Below are 18776 nucleotides of genomic sequence, written 5' to 3' on the forward strand. Positions count from 1 at the left end.
GTGAATGACATTAGGAGGCTCAGAATCGCCCACCAGGCTCAGTACACTCAGCAAGGACCTGAGTACCAGCAGACAGCTTCCTCAGAAGCAGCCTGGCCCCTTCTTCCAGTGGAACACCTGCCTGCAGTGCCATTTCTGAGCAGAGACCCCCAACTCTGAAGATGGCCAGGGCAGGCTCCTGATGCCATCTCTTCCTGTCACCTGTGCATGAGGCTGGGCCAGGTGTCTGTAAGCCTAACCCACCTCACCGTGGGAGTCGCAGAGTAGGTAAGATCAGGCAAGAGTCCCCCAGGCAAGGCGGCTGAGCCCACCCTGCTTGGGCTGAGCCATTATTGTGGCAGAATTCTAGGATCCACCCATGTCCGGCCAAGAAAGTTTTGCCCTGGTTGACTATCCTCCTCTGAGGTTTTCTGCTTAATTAATTCTAATAATAGCTGCCATCCATTGAGCATTGTGCTAAGCATTTGACATGCATGATCTCATTTTATTCCTACAACTCTGTGATGAAGATATAATTATCCCCATTTTACACGTGACAGAACCGAGGCTCAGAGTCATCAAATAATTTGCTGAAAACCACAAAGCTAAAACAGCCAGGACTGAAACCTAAGTCCATCTGCAAATCCTGTGCATTTACCCCTATGACTGACTGTACTCTACACATTGGTTCACTGCAGCCCCGTCTCCTTGTGGACATGGGGGCCCTACAGTGGAGAATCCAGCTTCCAAGAGTGGCCTCATTGTTTCTAGTATAGGCGTTTGGGAACCCCTGTACCCGAACGTTCATAGGAGTCAAGAGCCTGCTCTTTTTCCCAAACCAAAGCCCTGGGCCCAAATCTGAATAATATCTGGGCCCTTGTCTTCTCCCAAAAGTGATGCATCAGCAAGACAAGGGGCCTTCCAGGTCCTTCACAACTTTTACCCAGAGAATGTAGTGCAGGTGTGCTTCGGTCAAGGGGAGCAGAGCTGCCATTCGCACGTTCATCCATTCAGTGACTTTTTCTCCAGGGCCTACTGCATGCTCGGCACACTCCAGGTGCTGAAGGTGCAACAGAAAACAAAGAAACTCTAGATTCTTAAACCAAGTCATAAAGAAGTTCTAGCCTCATGGAGTTAATATTCTAGCCAAGAAGAAAGGCCAAAACAGACAGACAGACACACACAAAACCAGCAAGTACATATCTAGCAAAGCAGAAGTCGTGATGATAGTAGGAAGAAAAATAAAGCAGGATAGAGGATTTTTAAAAGCTCTTAGGAGGATCAAACATTTGAACTGAGACCTGAATGAAGTACGTGGGAGCCACAGGATGGTCTAGAAGAACAGCATCGCCAGTAGACCAAAGAGCAAGTCCGAAAGGCCTCCGATAGGCGTTGTCTTGGTTTGTTTTCATAAATAGAAAATGAGGTTGGTGTGGTTCAAGCAGAGAAAACGAGGGGGTTGTGGTGAAGAAAAGTAGTAGGGGCCAGAAAGTCTGGGGCCTTCTAGGCCACAGTTAGGAGCTTGGATTTCAAGTGTACTGAGCCAGGGTCTAAGGGACCTGAGGGCACTCGGGTAGGGCTGTCTCTGAGTAGCTAAAGACAGGAGACAGTTTGCATGAACAAAGAGCGCAAGGACAGCTCAGTGGGCCAGCCCTCCAGCTCTGTCTGCCCCTGGAACTCACACCAGCAAGTAAGTTCAGGGCCCGGTACCCAAGGGAGAGATGGGGAAGGGTTTGGCAGTGGCAGAGCTGGCAGAAGGAGCTGTTGATTCCATGTTTCATTTCCCTTGTCCATCAAAGAGTGTCTGAATTATCGAGGAATATTTAAATATTTTAAAGCTGGAATCGCTATGTATACACAGAATCTTCCACAGAAGCTCTGTGCCAGTCTCCTTTCAAGCACCTTATTCATTTCATTTCAGAAACTCAGTAACAGCTCCATGAGGTAGGTACTCCGAATATGCCCACTTTACAGATGCAGAAGCTAAAGTCCCAAGGGGTCGAGCAACATATCTAAGGTCCATAAGTACAGAACCGCTGTGGCTGGAGCAGGGGCAGGTGAAGCTCACTAGGGAGGCACTTTAGAGACCCAAGGGGCAAGCTGGGAAATCTCATTTCAGAGGCACACCATGAGCTAAAATCAACTAGAATGTGCTATGAGCTTAACTCTGCTAAGACCTTGCTGTGGCATTGTGACATTCGTGGCAGTTATTCAGCACTTGATTTGGCCTCTTGCCTTAGTTGTAAAAGGTGATTTAGAAGTTATCGAAAAGGGGTTGGGGGAGTGGGGAATCAGATGAATAAAATCAGGGATGCGGCAGAAGCGGGCAGTGTGGTTAGGGGGGAGCAATGAAGTTGTCGGCAACCTCATTGTGACCTGCAGGGGCACAACCCAGCGTTTCTGGTTGAAAACTGTGGGCTCCCCGAGCCTGAGGGCAGCTGACGTCTTAGGCTCATTGCATCTCTTTCTAAAGCGCCTCAGTCTCAGCATTCTTCGGCAGATGTCCCGACTCGCTGAGAGATTGCTGCTTCCTGATCCAGGGTGATTACTTCTGAAAGATGGGGCAATAACAACAGCTATCATTTCAGAGCATTTACTCTGCGTCTTCACTGCACAAAGCATTTTTACACATGTCGTCCTGTTGAATCCTCCTAAAGTTCCTGTCCCAGCGGCCCCATCCTAGTCCTGGCCCTGTGGAGCATCACGATTGCTTTCATTAACAGATAGAGAAACTGAGGTGCAGAGTGGTGAAGTAACTTCCCCCGGATCACACAGCTAGTAAATGAGTGAGCTACGTCTGTCTGACACCGATGCTCATTTTCCTAAACTCGGTTAATATGGACTTTTTTTTTTAGATTTTTTTCCGGGAGCTCTTTTCCACTGTATAGGAACCCTGATTTATTTATCAGTAAGGTCACTAATAGGTCAAACATTCTGTTAAAACATACTTATCAACCAGCCCTGAAATGTTCTAAAATAAATTTGGGAGGCAGGTGCCTGTGACAATTAGGTAGTTTAAGACTTTTGCATGGGAACCGAAGCCATATCAAAACAAATCTTTATTTTTGTTCTGATCTGGGAATGTCTAACTAACAGGCATGCGTACAGCTTGGCTTCTAATGGGTGGAAAAAATAAGAGAAGTAAATTGTTGTTCTTGGCATTTTCCCAATGACATTTGCATTTTTATGTCTATTAGAGGTCCATTTTCTTTTTCAATTTGAATTTCAGATAAACAAGTTTTTTTAGTTAAATTTATTGGGGTGACATTGATTAATAAGATTATATAGGTTTCAGGTGCAGATTTCTGATACATGACCTATACGTTGCATTGTGTGCCCCCCACAATGTAAGTCTATTTTAGCAAAGATATGTAGCCTTAGTCCCTTGAAACTGCTCTTCCTTAGAAAACAACTATAAATGTAATAAGCAAAAAGAATAGAAAAGGCCAATGGGAAAGAGGTAATCCACGTGGGGTCAGATTCCTCATGCAGCCTGATTCAGTCTTCTTCTGACATTCACATTCAGGAAGGAAAAGTTGGAAAAGTTCTAAATTTTAGGGCATCTAAGATTTGCAAGGAGTGAGGGGAGAGGATGAAGGAAGTAAACTGCAGTTTCACCTGGTAGGCATCAAGCACGGATCTCCCCAACTTTAAAGAACCATTTTACACGTTTGAATCACCTCAAGAGTTACTGAGTCCCTCTCTGCATGAGGGATAAGGTTGCTATGGAAAGATACAATAAGGTCATAATTGCTTTAAAAGTATCCATAATAAAAACATGTTTTGAGACTTGATTCTAAATGTTAAACTTAAACTTGAGCAATTCAAAAGCCCGTTGAATAGGAATGAAATCCCACCGGTCGGCAGTTACTCCTTCCAACCACTGTGTGTGAAATTGAAATCTTAAGATACCATTTCAAATATTCACTTTCTCTAAGGAAGTTCTCCCCAAAGAGTTGTGAAAGATAAGAAACTGACCCAAAGTCACAGGCAGTAATCACTCTTTCCTTACACTCTTGGGTCAAAACAGAAGCATATTATTCAAAGGAAACTTTATGCCCTAAAGTTGGCCTTTCAGAGGTTACCTCCTGGAACCCCAGGATATGTTTATTTTAACAACTAACCTGAGCCTCATGCAAAACAGTAGCAAGGAAGGCAGCGATGTATCAGATTCAATGAAAGCAAGCAGATGCAAGTACATCATCTCATCACCAACATAGTGAGCGTTAGAATGGAAAATGCTTCTGTTTTGTTGAGCGGCAACAGGAGGTGAGGGAAAGGGACCCTGCTTGTTTGCTTTTTTAAAATAGAAAGTTGTTTTGAATCTGGGTGGGAAATTCGTACCTTCACATTTAATTTCAAGCTTTATGTATTTATTCTTGAGGTATGATCAACATGCAAACTATACTAGTTTCAGGGGTACAGCACGACTCAACATTTGCACGTCGTGAAATGATCCCAGTAAGTCTGGTTAGCCTGTGTTGTTATACATAGTAACACATTTTTTTTCTCATGATGAGGACTTTAGAGGTCTGCTCTCTTAGCAACTTGCAATCACACAATACAGTGTTGTTACCTGTAGTCACTGTGCTGTACATTACAGCCCCGGGACTTACTTATTTTATGGCTGGAAGTTGGTACGTTTTGATCCCCTGCCCCCACTTCACTCACAACTTCCCCCACCCCATGGCAACCACAAGTCTGGTCTCTACACCTATTAGTTGGGGTTTTTTGGGTTTGTTTTTAAGATTCCACATATAAATGAGATCATACAGTGTTTGCCTTCCTCTGACTCATCTCGCTTAGCCTAGTGCCCTCAGGTTCCATCCACGTTGTCACGAATGGCAGGATGTTCTTCCTATCTCATGGCTGACTAATGTTTATATTTATACATAATGCTCTTTCTCCATTCACCTTTGGATGGCAATTAGCTTGTTTCCATACCTTGGCTGTTGTAAATAAGGCGGCAGTGGACACGGGGGTGCCTGTATCTTTTTGATTTGCTGTTTTGTTTTCTTTGGATAAGTACCCAGTGGACTTGCTGGATTCAAGCTCTTTGGAGATTCTGCTGTAACATAGCATCTCCCAGGTGGGAGCATTTAATATATGCCAAGTGCTTCCCATGCATTCATCTCACATCTGTTATTGCCCCCGCCCCACCACAAGTCTATGTGCCACGCTTTGCCTGCGCCCACTCAATTAATCCTCACCACAATGATTTCATAGGTCTGGCATTCCGGAGGTACAGAAGAGGATGCTGGGAGCTTCAGTTCCTGCTGTGGGCCCAGGCTCACACAGGTGGGACAGGGCAGGCTGGAATGCAGGCAGACTGACTCCAGAGCCATGACCCAGCACTGCCTGCTCAGATTAAGGAACTTTCCTGTGCCAGGCCAGCTGTTAAATAAAAGCCTAATGCAGACAGACCGATTCCAAAGTCCTGGCATTTAACCACCACGCTGACTGGTTGTAAGGATGTAAACTGCCAATCACAACCTATATGTTTACTTCTGATCGTAGAGTAGTAGGAAACATGTTTATCACATAATTTAGGCTTACCTAAAAATTCTAGGTTTTTAAAAAAATATTAAAATAAGGGTCTAAAAAAAGAAGATTAAGTGTAAAAACCAAGAGTCTGATCAGGAGAATGTCTTTTTTACTAAGGCCTTGACGTGGACAAAAAGCTGCTTTTAAGGCTTCCTCACCCCCCCCAACCCCCACCCCCCAGAGGAACAGATTTTAATTATACCCATTAGGGACCCAAGCTTTGGGCACCGACACAAGAAAATGACAAGAGCATGCAGACCACAGTAAGTTCTGGGTATACTTGTGAGAAGTCGGTGAGGCTTTGGCTCGGAACAGGGAAGACGAGGCATCCAGGGATTCGCTTCTGACTTTCATCACAACCCTTCAAGGTGAGCTCATGGAGGCCCTTCAGTGCCACGTGTGAAATGGGAGTAAAACGTCTATTACCACAGACGTTTCATTAAAAACAAAAAAAAAAACCCTACGGAGTCTGAAAGCACGCGGTAGTTTCCTCTTTACAAGACTTGTGACTGGCGTCACGCACAAGTAGGCCTTTAATAATTATTTCTGAATGTGATCATTTCCAAGGAACTCTGATGAGGACCAAGGGACGCAAAGTTTTTTTTTATACAGAGGGGCAGACTGTTAGCCTCCTCCTCTCCCCTCTGTACTTCCTCCCTCCTCCTAGAATTTTCCCTCGAGGTTGGTGGGGGAAACCTGAACTCCAAAATCCAGTCTGGCTTTTTTCTCTTTCCCTGACCCAGGGTAAAATCGTCCCTTGATTATTGCTCCTGATCGTTGGAAAGGCACTTTCTCTGCAGAGTATTACTACTGGCACTTTACAGGGGCCCAGTTTAACCGCAGGAGTCCGGTTTTTGAAAGATGCTGAGGGAGGGAATTCGGCCGCCAGCAGATGGAAGGACACTAGACCAGCGTGGTCCCTCCCAGCAACCCTCCCTCCGGGATTAGCTGCCCGAGCACTGCTCAGGCGTACCCGCCCGTGCGGTCCCGCTCACACAGCTCGAGTCTCCTCTCTGGAGCGCGGACGCCGTCACAAGCCGGCCACCAGCAGAGCCGCGCTGTGCCCGGCATCCGCGCTCACAGCATTCGCAGACCTGAGACCTCGGCCCCCGGCCCGCGGACGGGCGCGAAAGCCACTCGGCACGCCTGCGTTTCTGTAGGTGCTCATTTCACATTCTTGTCTTTTCTTTCTTCCTTGAGCGGCCCGCTGGTTACTTTCGGCCATAGTTAACCCAACGGGAAACGCCGAAGAGGGGAAGCCCTGAGAACGATCAGGGGCAACCCACTGCCTCTCCAAGGAGACGCGTTCGCTGAGCGACTCTTCCTGTCCCCGTCGCTGGCCCCTTTAAGAAGCCAAGGCTGTCCTGCTGCCGCTGCTGCCGCTGCTGTTTGTATTGCAAATCCCCAGGAGCCCCATTTAAAAAAAAAAAAAAAAGGAAGAAAAAAAATAGCGGGGGTGGGGGGTACTGGGCAGCTGTCTCTTTAAATGTGATTTCCTTCTATTGTATTTGAATCGTGATCAGGAAAAGGAAATGAAACCAGAGACAGAGGGAAGCTGAGCGAAAATAGACCTTCCCGAGAGAGGAGGGAGCCCGGGGAGAGAGGCAGGGTCCCCCCCCTGCCCCCCGGCCGCCGCCCCCCACCCCTGCCCCCGGCGGAAGGTGCAGGGGCTCCGGGCAGCCGGGCGGACGCGCACCATCCCCGCGGGCGGCGCGGAGCGGGCCACAGCGCGCGAGCTGAGCCGGACCGGGCGGCGGTGGCTGCGGCGGGACCGGGATGGAAGGTTAAGTCCTGAGCAGCAGCAGCTGCTGCAGCCGCCCGGGGCCAGGCTGCGCGCTCGGGTCCCCGCCTCGGCCGCAGCGCGCTGGCAGCCCGGTGATTCGCTCTCTCTCTTTGGCGTTTGAAGGGAGCGCGGTGACTGTCCTTGAGCGCGGAGGGGCGAGCTCACCGCCAGCGCGCCAGAGCAAGAAGAGGCGCAGGAGCGGCGGCGGCGCCCGAGCACCGGAGGGGGTCCGAGCCCCAGCAGCCGGCCAGCTCCGAGCCACAAAGGGAGCGCCCCCACCGCCTGGCACGCCACCTCCCTCCCCAATGTCCTCGGCCATCGAGAGGAAGAGCCTGGACCCGTCTGAGTAAGTGTAGCGCCCCTGCCACCCACGGTGTCCACGGCCTCGTGCCCCGGGGCGGTGGGATGGCGCCGGCAGCCAGCAAAACGGCTCCAGGTGCGCGTCCGTAGCTCGCCCTTGGCTCCTCCTGCCTTGCGCGGGGCTCCCCCTTGTCCGCGGTGACTCCGGAGGCACCGGGAAAGGGGCTGGGCGGCGGGCGGTAGGGAGTGGGGGTCAGCCAGGCGCCTCTGCGGGCCCCTCCCGGCTACCCGGGACGCTTCCCAAAGCCACCTCGGGCCAGAAAGTTTACACGGGAGCAGGCACGGGGGAGCTCGGAGGCGCGCAGGTGCAGTCCCCAGAGCGTTCAGGGCTTCATTCTGTTCCCTTCTCCCCTCTCGCTCCTTCTCGGTCTTCTTTCTCTTTGTCCATTTGGTCCTGGAAAGGGGAACATTCCAGTGCAGGCCTCCTGAGTCCCCGACGGCCCCCTTCCGGGTCCGCAGGTGGGGCAGCAGCCAGCAGAGCCAGGGGCCGGAGGGTGGGGGTGTGCGAGTCCACCTCGAAGCTCGCTCTGGCCTCCAGAGACTCTGAAGCACCTAAATCCCGAGTTTATCTGGATACATGTACCGCGCCCCACCCTTCAGGGTCCTCCGATGGGGCCCGTGAACCTCGAAAGTTAGTATACATTTTGTGTATAGGTGAATTTTGTGGGGATCGCAGTCTCGTTGCTCTTATTACAGCCTCAAAGGGGTTTGGGGTCAGAGAAGCAGAGCTCTGACGAGTGTTTGCCGCATTTGTTTGCTGAGCCTCGTACTAGTTGCAAGTGTTTCCCTGTGCCCAGCCTATGTCTATACCTCCAGCCCATTCCTTAGCGTTAACCTGGACAGGGAGGGTTGTTTAAAATACCATTTTCCCGTCAGCGCACATGCCCTTAAGATTCATTAGCTGTCTGGTTTTGAGAATTTTTATTCCTTTGAAGTCCCCCATCTAATCCTTTGAAGGGATTTGTTACACAGACCAAAGGAGCTGGTTAATGACTTGTCCATTTGTGCTTTTAAGAGGCATTTGTTTTGTTTTGTTTTCTTTCCCTTTCCTGTTTTAAAAGAATTGTGCTTTCCTGATTGAAGTCTCCCCTTTCCCCCTATTTCAGCCTTCTGTGGTGTTTATCTACCTGGGTTGCACCCTCAGTTACCAGCATAAAAGCTCAGCATGTTCTCATAAAACACAGGAAGTACCAGGATCCAGTGAGGATATAAACATCACTATTCAATCTGGAAGGTTCAGGCACCAGTTCTAGAAGCAGCTAGGTTTGTTCTAACAAAAAACAGCTTCCTTACACTCTGAGGAGAAAAATAATGCGCACACACACGAGGTTTAAAGGGTGTTTGGGTGGTTTGCTCACTTTTTTTTTTTTTAAACAAACCTAGAATTACAACTTAGCTCTGAGTTTTCAGAGCCTGGGCAAAGACCATGGTAATACAGTAAGAGTGAATTGGATAAATTGCTGCCTAATGCCTTTTCGATCAGCAGAACTTAGTCTCTAATCCTTTTATTAGAAGATAAATCTGGAGGTTTCAGTTCCCTGAAGGAGGTTTGCTCTTTTCAAAGTTTGTGCTTTTTCACTGAGATTAGAAAATTGAAACACCCTAACCTTATGACACAGCAGGCACCTGCTGAAGGATGCTCCCCTACTCCATCCTGTGCCTCACCCTTTGCCCATTGAAGGTAGGCTGTTCTGGGAGATGGACCAGCTGGTCGAGGAATTACTGCAGCACATTTTTTCCCCTCTCAGAAATTTTCAAGAAATTATCCCAGAAATCCAGCATGAAGTGTATTCAGATATAATATTCAGTTAGGCTCTAGGGGAATATAAAATATTAATTTGAAGGGGAATCCCACTCAGTTATTGGCTTGGAACATCCACCAAAAAAATCATGTGATATTGTCATTAATTATAGAAAGATAGAGCCAATATCTTCTCCTATCCTTTCCTATCTCAGACGATCACAATAGCTTTGTGCTTAATATACCTACTGCAGCACCACTGTTCTACCAGATGCTTCATTGGGTGCTTGCTCAAAGCCAAGTTGAGTCAGTATGATCACATCTCCAAATTACAGATAAAAATTTGCCTAGACATATGCAAATGACACATTTAGGCAGGAAGACAGCCAGAATTCATGAACGTAGAGGTTTTTTCTACCATGCAGTCAGTGGCCCCAGCCCCTCCCAGTGAGTAACAAGAGCAGTTCATTTTAATTCCAGGCAGTTTTGCACCAGCTAAGTGCAAATTCTCCTCTTTCACAGTTGGTTGGTAGCATCAACATCAGGGCATCCAGCGGGGCTGAGGTTCCCTCAGTGTTTTTAAAAGCCCCAAGTAAGACCAGGGTCTGTGGAAAGAGAAGAGATGCAATTCTGAGTTGTTGCACATGAAAATGCTGGGGATATTGTTTTGTCAGAAGGGAGAATTGGAAGTCCTTCTGTCTCACCTGTGGAAACAAAGAAAAGCAGGTCAGGCTTCAGCAAACTCTTAAAACTGACGTCTTGAGTGTTCAAAAGAAAACTGGCTTGGGTTCCACATTTCCTTGTTCTAAAAGGAGATAAACTCATGAAGGTCCCCATACTCAATCTGCAAAGTGTGGGCTTGGTTTTTGTACCCCCACCTGTTCACAGGGCAGTGTGCACTTTGCAGACAGAGTCACCTGCAGCTGTCAGAGTGTGTCGCCAACACTGGTGACCTGAGCCTCTTCGCCCCGGAGTGCAGGGCATGCTGAGCTCTGTGGGCACAGGCCCTGGTCAGTTAGTCCCAGCTAGAAATAGGACACACAGATTTATACCCTCAGGGTGCCCAGAGGGAGATACCCCTATGGGAATTTCACACTTGGAATCAGGTCCATTTTTTTAAAACATAAAAGATATTTTAAAATAGATTTGTGTTTGAGTAAGGTTCAAAGAGCACTCGTTAATTGTTAAAGATCAACAGGTATTGGAGTTTTCCTATGTCCCGTTTGGTGCTAGAAACATTTCTTCTGTTTATTTTCCCTTGGCAAGTAAAGGTATTTATTTTAAAATGTAAAAACAAAAGTATTCAGATTTAAGTTAAGCAAAGTTGGAAGCTGTATGGCCCTTTAATGAAAGAACACTTGTCGTGGGCTCACTACTAACAACAGCCTGGATGCAGATTTCAGGGGCTAGTCGTCTTTCATTCTTTTGAAAATAATTGTTGCCTTCTCCCCATTTTCTTGCCTAAATCAACCTCACCCACATCAGTTTAGCTGTTGTAAAAAATTTCACATGCAGGAAGGTCTGTTTGATGTCCTTTGTAAGTTTAACAATGGCTCTAACATCTGGGGTTTTCTCCAGGGATTTGTTAGGTAAGAAGGATGGGCTAAGAAATTTCTGTAATAAAATAAAATAATGAGACTTTCTATTACATCCTGCTGGAATTTTTATCTTGGAAAGAGAGAGCAACCTAAAATAATTTGTGCTCACTTTCTTCTTTCTTCCTCACCTCTGCTTTGGTGCAGTTGGGAAGGGCCTGAGGTAGGATGGCAGGTAGATTCCATGTGGAATTTGCAGAATTTTAGCTCTGTAGCTAGCCGGCTGTCCTGGCAGCAAGCAACTGTTTTAGTTCAGGTGCCCCTCCTGGGGTTCGGCAGTGTGCTTGGGTCCAGGGGTGGGAGGGGGGAAAAGAGAAATGCAGAGATGGAGAAGGAGAGTGGGAGGGGAGAGTGGGAAAGAGAACACAGGCCAGAAGTGTGAGCGTGGTACTGGGCTGTGGGTGGGGGTAGGGGAGCCAGGACCACCTACAGTCACCTTGGGTGTCTCGGAGCCCAGCGTTTACTTCTTTTTTAGTCTTCACCTGAGGACATGCTTACTGATTTTTAGAGAGGGGGGAAGAAGGGGGAAAGAAAGGGGGGAAGCATTGAACTGATGTGGAAGAGAAACATCGATGTGAGAGAAGGACATCGATTAGTTGCTTCTCATACACGCTCTGACCTGGACTGAACCGGCAAACTAGGTATGTGCCCTGACTAGGAATCGAACCCATGACCCTTTGGTTTGCAGGATGAATCCCAACCAACTGAGCCAAACTTGTGAGGGCTTGCATTTACTTCTTCAAAGATGAAGGATATAAGGTCTAGCTCTCTCCTGTCCGAACACCTGGCAGGGCCTCTCTTCGGTCCGGCCTGCGGATACCTTGGTCCATCCTTTCTGTATGTTCTTGACAGACAGTTGAGTGACAGTCCCTGTTTGTCAGCCCAGAGGGATTCCTGCCTGCGTGTGCTTGTTTCACCAAAATGAGGTGGTTATCCCTAATGCTTGGCCTTCTTTCAAGGGAGCCTGTGGATGAGGTGCTGCAGATCCCCCCGTCCCTGCTGACATGCGGAGGCTGCCAGCAGAGCATCGGGGACCGCTACTTCCTGAAGGCCATCGACCAGTACTGGCACGAGGACTGCCTCAGCTGTGACCTCTGCGGGTGCCGGCTGGGCGAGGTGGGCCGGCGCCTGTACTACAAGCTGGGCCGGAAGCTCTGCCGGAGAGACTACCTCAGGTATCCTCTTCGCCACCCGCTCAGGGCCCTCAGCAGGGGCCCGGGCTGCCGCCACCACCTGAGTCTGGGTCACTGCCTGGCTCCTGCTGCCTGCCAGAATGAGGTCAGGCTGCAGAGGCTGAGTCTCAGCTGCCCCATGCAGAGAAGCAGTTGGCATTGCTTCCTGTTTGAGAAGCATGTTTTCATACATCTCTATGGGGGGAAATGCTAATTGTTTAAAGGCAACAGAATGATAAACGCAAAATTCAGGACACTTTGTACATTGGAGGTTGGGCTCTTAGGAGCTCATTTAATGCTTCAAAGCATACCTATGGGTTATAAATATTCTTTTGTATGACTCCAATATGATGTGAGCAGAAACTTAAAAATAGAAAGTGTGTTCCCGCCACGGCACTCCCAGATTTTGCCTGCCACCACAGGAGGGCCCGAAGTCAGCTGTAGGCTTGAGCCCCAGCACCCTAGCTTTCTAGTTCTGTGACCTGGGGCAAGTTACTTAACTTTCCCAAGCCTCAATTTCCTTCCCTGTAAAATGGGGTAATAGTAATACTTGCTTCCAAGGAGGAGGTGGTGCCCAAGGATCAAAGAGATGTCAGCTGCTCTGTAACTAACCCGACGTTATCATCAAGACGTTTCCTGTCTGCAGAACAAGAGGTGGGAGAAGGGAGGGAAAACAGGAACTCCACCACACGCAGACGAGCGCTGGGACAGCTCTGACGCTCCAGGTCATACATGTTATTGGCCATGAGAATTTTCTGGCACTTAGTGAGAGCCTTTGCCCGGAATGTTCTAGCGTTTTCAGTTTCACATTAGCTGCTGTGGAGGTAGCTCTGTGCCCTCTGCTGTCAGAGCTGCTCACGTGTGGAGCTGTCAGGTTTTGGCCATCTCCCTGTGGCAGAGGGTCCGTGGAGCATGCAGCCCTGATGCATTGGGACCACCCAGCCCCGTGAAGCTTGTTTAGACTCCAGTGCCCTTGGCTGCCAGGCCAGCTCTTCCTCCCCAACCTGCCCGCAGAGCATTTTATATTAAAAAAATATATATGCAGGCAATTTTACAGTGAAGGAAGCTTATCTGTTTACTGAGAGACTGATGGAATAAGCTTTTCCCCCCCTAAATTCCCTGACAAAGTCCTCACAAATTTGGTGGTTTAGAGGAAATAAGGAGGGTTTTCAATGATTGTGATTACCATTTTGGTCACTTTTCTTGTAAGTTATAAGAAAATAAAACTGGGATAAATAGAGACCTGATTTTGCTCTCTACCAGTTTGCCGAATCGCTGCAGAAAGCAGACGGGCAAATGATTCCCATTGGGCCCCTGACTACATCCCTGTCAAATCATTTGAATCTTATTAAATGAAGTGCAGATAGAGTAAGGTCAGAGGAGCCCAGGCTTCTCCCTATCTCTACGGTTTTATATAACATTCAAGAATAAATCCGGTGCTGCCTGGGCTTGTTAATCTTTTCCATTTTTAAAAAGGAGAGAAAGAAATAGTCTGGGAGAACCCAATGTTAATTAACTTGTGTCTTGGTGACACGAAATAATTCTTCTCCCTGCTACATTCCTAGGCAACATGTTAATTAACTCCGTGTGAGTGCAGGAGTTTTCAGACACCCTTTAATACAGTATTTATATTATTGCTATTAAAATGGGCAGGAGAAGGCTTACGATGAGACACCTCTTGACAGAGGAGGAAAAAAAATTCTTCTTCAGGGATGGCCTTTTAGCCATGGACTTGTTTACTTGCCTTTGTAAGGTCTCTGGCAGTGCCTTCGAAGGGCACGTCGGAGAGGTGACTAAATGGGTCTCGTGGTGGCGGTCAGCTCTTCCCGCTGGGACAACTTCTCCAAGGATCTCCAATGGCTGACTGACCAGTTACGGTTATTTTCAGACATTTAGCCTGAAATACTCACGAGATGCTGGGCAGAGCCTAACCCGAGCTATTGTGTTGTGTGTGTTGTGCTGTGTGTGTTGCGTATTTGGGGCCCCGAACAGTAGCTGTTCACGTGAGTGCGGGCCCAGATCCCCTCCGGTCCCTCTTTACCAACCTTGGTGTGCGGAGCACCCACCACCTCCCAGCGGTTTCACGTTCAGCAGCCAGCCCCTGCATCTGTTCAGGCCAGAAGCATGCCCACGCCCCCCACCCCCACCCCGGGCCCCCAGAGTGCCTTAACCGATGACCCCGATGACCCCCATGACCGGTGCTGCAGGGGTACCAAAGCCCCGCAGCCGTGCCTGCCTCAGTGACCTGGAGACAGAACTTACGCCGCAGAGTCCCCTTGCTGTCCTGCTAACTGATGCCCCGTCCGGACAACTCCGCCCAGGGACTCTACAGGAGATGCACTTTGGCTTGCCTTCCTTGACTTTTGTCTGGGGCTTCTGGCCACCTAACGGTTTCCCGAGAAAACATCCTCAGTAATTTCTCAGTAACTCCCCACCTCCGGCTCTGCTTCTGGGATACCCAGCCTAAGGCACCGATTCTCAGTGCCGGACATGAATGCTCAAGGTCGATGTCAAGTCCTAGTGCGGGGGCGTCAAACTCATGTTCACCGGGGGCCCCATCAGCCTCTCAGTTGCCTTCAAAGGGCCAAAATAATTTTAGGACTGTATAAATGTAACTACGCCTTAACTGTTAAGGAGTTGAAATTACATTCAACCCTTTGAAGGCAACCGCGAGGCTGATGTGGCCCCCAGTGAACATGAGTTTGACACCCCTGTCCTAGTGTGTTTCTACAGTGAGTATAATCTCAGACCGCCTGAGCTGGAAGGGGCTGCAGAGAGAGGCCGGTTCTTCCAGTCCCCTTGCTTAAGACACAGAAGCCAGGAGAGAGGAGTCACATGCTCCCAGGCACCTGGCTTGCTAGAGGTGATGCTAACTAGACCTGAACTTATCTCTCAAATATTGTTCCTTCGTCCTTCCCTTCATTAGCTGCCTGATGTGTACTGTAATTTACCCCCGACTTCCCTTTAATAAACGCTCTCCTTCCTTAAGGGTCTCACCCCCGCAGGCAGTTGGCTGCAGTCCACACACACTGCTTTGTGAGTTGTTTATCCTTGTTCAGGCCCAAACTCAACTTACTGAACAGTCAGGAAACCAGAACTGTCTTCCCACTCTGTGACCTCCACGACGGCAGTTCCCTGCCGCGCCACCATCTGCTACGTTGGGATAAAATGTTCTCCCCCAGTAATGAGTTTGCTCCCAGGTGGTGCCTTGAAACCACTCAGAGCTCTTCAGATGGAAAACGGGATACAGAGAGAAATGAGCTGGCCCTGGCTCTGACAGTGAGCTCCCTACACGCAGACCATGTCCTTGATCCCGTTAATTTTGCCCGAATGTTTCAAAATTTGTCAACTGCCCTCATCCCCGCTTACAACCTCTCAGAATGTACCAGTTGATTGATCCCATGCCATTCAGAAGTGAATAAGAACTTTCGATAAGAATGAGCATTTATCGAAAACTGTCCTCAAGGTTTATGTGGCAAGAACCTGCTAATATGCTGTGTTATCAGGCACATGTGAAAATGACCCCCTGTTGCAAGACGGGCACAGTTGGGAACACCTGGGATGCGTTAAAACACAACCAGGTCAGCTTAGCCCTTGGCTGTCGGTGCTTTGGCACAGTCCCCTGGATCCTTCCAACAGCGGAGTGCTGGAGATGCCACGGTCACTGCCGTTTCATGAGCTCATGGGAATCAGAGTCTTCCCAGAGTCACGTGGGTACTCAGGGAGAGTCCTGGATGGAAGCTGGGTCTTCTGATTCCAATGCTGGTGCAATTCCACTCTTGCAGGCTGCTTCTCGGACTTCCAGAGTCACCTGGAAGTGCTCATGCACACACTGAATGCTGGGCCCCCTCCAAAGAGTGTCTCCGTCACGGGAACCCGAGATTGTACATTGCTAACAAGTTCCCAGGACCACACTTTGAGAACCACCGCACGAGGCTCCACTGAATTGCGTCCCCCGTATTGACACTGAATATTGCTTGAAATATTCAGGGACTGATCTACTGAAACAGGAGAGTCTTGATTTCAATGTCAGAAGAGAAGTTTCTCCAAAGATTCACAGCAATGGGGCAGCGAGGGCCTTGAATTAAGACCTTCCATTCAATGTGGAGACGCTCTTTGTCCTCCAGATCTCTGAGGCATGATTACTGCGCCACATGCTTTCCATCCGGCTCCCTCTGTCACCCAGAAGCTGGGGTCTCTGTGGACTGTCAGGTGGAGTGGCCTTGGTAGCTTACGGAGGAATTCAAGACCCACCCTCCCTGTGGGTGGGATGAGTGGCTCTCAACATGGGGAGCCTCTGAAAGATGCCCATTTCGTTACATTCTTGGTCAGTTCCCTCTCAAAGGGTCCCCGGGGATTGACTCCAGCTTCTCTTCTAAAATCAAAGTCCCCTTGGGAGGGGACACATGATCCATGCCTAACCTCTTCACTTAGATGCTTCAGCTGAGTCTTCTCCACAGAAGAGGGGCCCGGGGCAGGCGAGAGGCCTGGAGAATGTGCTGCAGGTGGGGGGAGCTCAGACAAGGGACCAGTTATGCGAAACACAAGTGCCACAGATGACGGTTTCATCCCAGAGCACCCCTGCCCTGCAGGGAACACTGCCGGAGTCGGCCACCTGTCGGCACCCAGTTCCTCCTTGCTCCCTGACATCTTGGGAAGCCAGCCTGCTTCTCAAGCCCTTTCTCCCACTGGCTCTGCCACTGGTCTTCTTAGCTTTTCTTTTTTTTCCCTCCAGGCTTTTTGGCCAAGATGGTCTCTGCGCCTCCTGTGACAAGCGGATCCGTGCCTATGAGATGACGATGCGGGTGAAGGACAAAGTGTATCACCTGGAGTGTTTCAAGTGTGCCGCCTGTCAGAAACACTTCTGCGTGGGTGACAGATACCTCCTCATCAACTCCGACATAGTGTGCGAGCAGGACATCTACGAGTGGACTAAGATCAATGGGATGATCTAGGCGTCTTTGCGGGGGAGGGTCTGCTGAAATCACTGTCTCCGTGGGGTCTTCACTCTTAGGCACTTTGGGGATTTGAGGGCGGGATGAGGCATTTCTTAGGGGACACAGCATCAAAGTGATATAACGCAAAGAGTGATACCTAAATGTGACTGAGTGACCCGCCTTTAGGGAGGACTTGGACAAAACAGCCTACCCATAATAACTGACATGATTAGCGAAGGAAAGGAGCGTTTGGGGAGGGACAGGCATCATGCTGTCAGGACGGAACGTCACCTCTACAGGTAGGGAGCTGTGGGAAGACGTGGTATGACTCTGACCCTTGAAACCTAGAGATGTGCAATTGATTTCTCTCCTTCCTGGCTTTTGTGACAGCCCTGTTCCAATCACTGTCCTGTGCACAAGGGAAGGACAGAGAGGAGAGTGACCATCCTTTTTCTCCTGGCCACTTTCCCAAGGCCTTAAGCTTTGGACCCAAGGGAAACTGCATGGAGACACATTTCAGCTGAGAATGGGAACAGCAGCTTCCGAACCAAACAGTTATTTAAAACAACACTGATGAATCACGGTTCTTAGATACCTTAGTTTTGAGGCGAAGAGTTCCACAGATTGTTTCTATACAAATGTAAATCTGAAAAACAAAGGTCGTTCAACTATTTTATTACCTTAGATTATATCAAAGTATTCGTTGTGTGTAGTTAAAAAAAGAAGAGAAAACCTCTGTGGACAATAAAAACGACAGCCTAAAACGCAGTGGTGTTTGTTTGATAATGACTTACAATTGGGCTTGTCAGGAAAGTGGCTTTTTTTACATCGTAAAGGAGAAGTAAATAAGCAATTTACTTTGAGGTCAAATAAAAACTTCCGTTTATTGCTAGGGTTTGTACAAGGCAGGCACATTTCTATATTACTAGCGATTAGATAACAGGTCATCATGTAGCTCAGAGGGATGCAGAATAATTAAATTGGTATTGTAAAACGTGCGTTTCACTTCAGCATTGTATGGAAGGAACGGAAGGCAAGGTCATTGCCTTTGGGAAACCTGTAACCTAGAAAGGACACAAACACATAAAACAGATTCCCTTTGGGAGAGAAGGTAATTACCTAGTTTGAAATGTGGCAAAGATGCTGAGCTTGACACTTCGATTTTCCAAGACGCGTGTCTCAAGGTATTTTATGACAAGTGGTTAAGAGGACCTTACTTTGAGGATTTAAAGCAGGCACCTTCCTTGGTGCTTTTGCTTTCCACCCAGTCCAGGTCGCTCCGTGAATTGACTTTGAGCGCCACCTGCTGGTCCTCACCTCTCAAGCCCACCCCAATGAAAGAACAACCTACATGGATTGTTTAATAAAAATTAGCAAGCACCAAGCAGTCTTAACATGTTTAATTATTAAGACATCCGAAACATGCACCTATATCTACAGTTAACTATGGTATTTCTTTAAAACTTCCATCACTATGGTTTCTTTGGTGTATTTTTTTTCTTGTAGAGGAGAAATAATCAAGGGGTGGCTCTCGGTCTGTAAACGTGGTTGGGAAGTCCGGCTGCTTAAGGTGGCCTATTTAAAACAAATCTAATTAGCCCTGGCTGGTGTGGCTCATTTGGTTGGAGTGTCATCCCATGGACCGAAGGGTTCGATTCCTGGTCA

At 48.5% G+C, this 18776-nt stretch overlaps 1 protein-coding gene across 6 annotated transcripts in view; it reads left to right on the forward strand.

The window, feature by feature from the left end:
• LMO2 (LIM domain only 2) overlaps nucleotides 1–18509 on the forward strand; it is a 32187-nt gene extending 13678 nt beyond the window's left edge. For 2 of the 6 annotated variants that reach the window (XM_053924710.2, XM_053924711.2), the window contains 4 exons: nucleotides 6724–6910; nucleotides 7430–7652; nucleotides 11962–12177; nucleotides 16910–18509. In XM_053924710.2, coding sequence (XP_053780685.1) covers nucleotides 7612–7652; nucleotides 11962–12177; nucleotides 16910–17129 — 477 coding nt within the window. In that variant the 5' untranslated portion in view covers nucleotides 6724–6910; nucleotides 7430–7611 and the 3' untranslated portion in view covers nucleotides 17130–18509. Of the gene's footprint in view, nucleotides 1–5732; nucleotides 5892–6292; nucleotides 6680–6723; nucleotides 6911–7172; nucleotides 7307–7429; nucleotides 7653–11961; nucleotides 12178–16909 lie in introns of those variants that run through there. The other 4 variants (XM_053924708.2, XM_053924709.2, XM_053924707.1 and 1 more) reach the window with 4 other exon arrangements.
• Nucleotides 18510–18776: the final 267 nt, after the last annotated feature.

The sequence above is a fragment of the Desmodus rotundus genome, chromosome 5 (genome assembly GCF_022682495.2).
Source record: "Desmodus rotundus isolate HL8 chromosome 5, HLdesRot8A.1, whole genome shotgun sequence".
Taxonomy (NCBI): domain Eukaryota; kingdom Metazoa; phylum Chordata; class Mammalia; order Chiroptera; family Phyllostomidae; genus Desmodus; species Desmodus rotundus.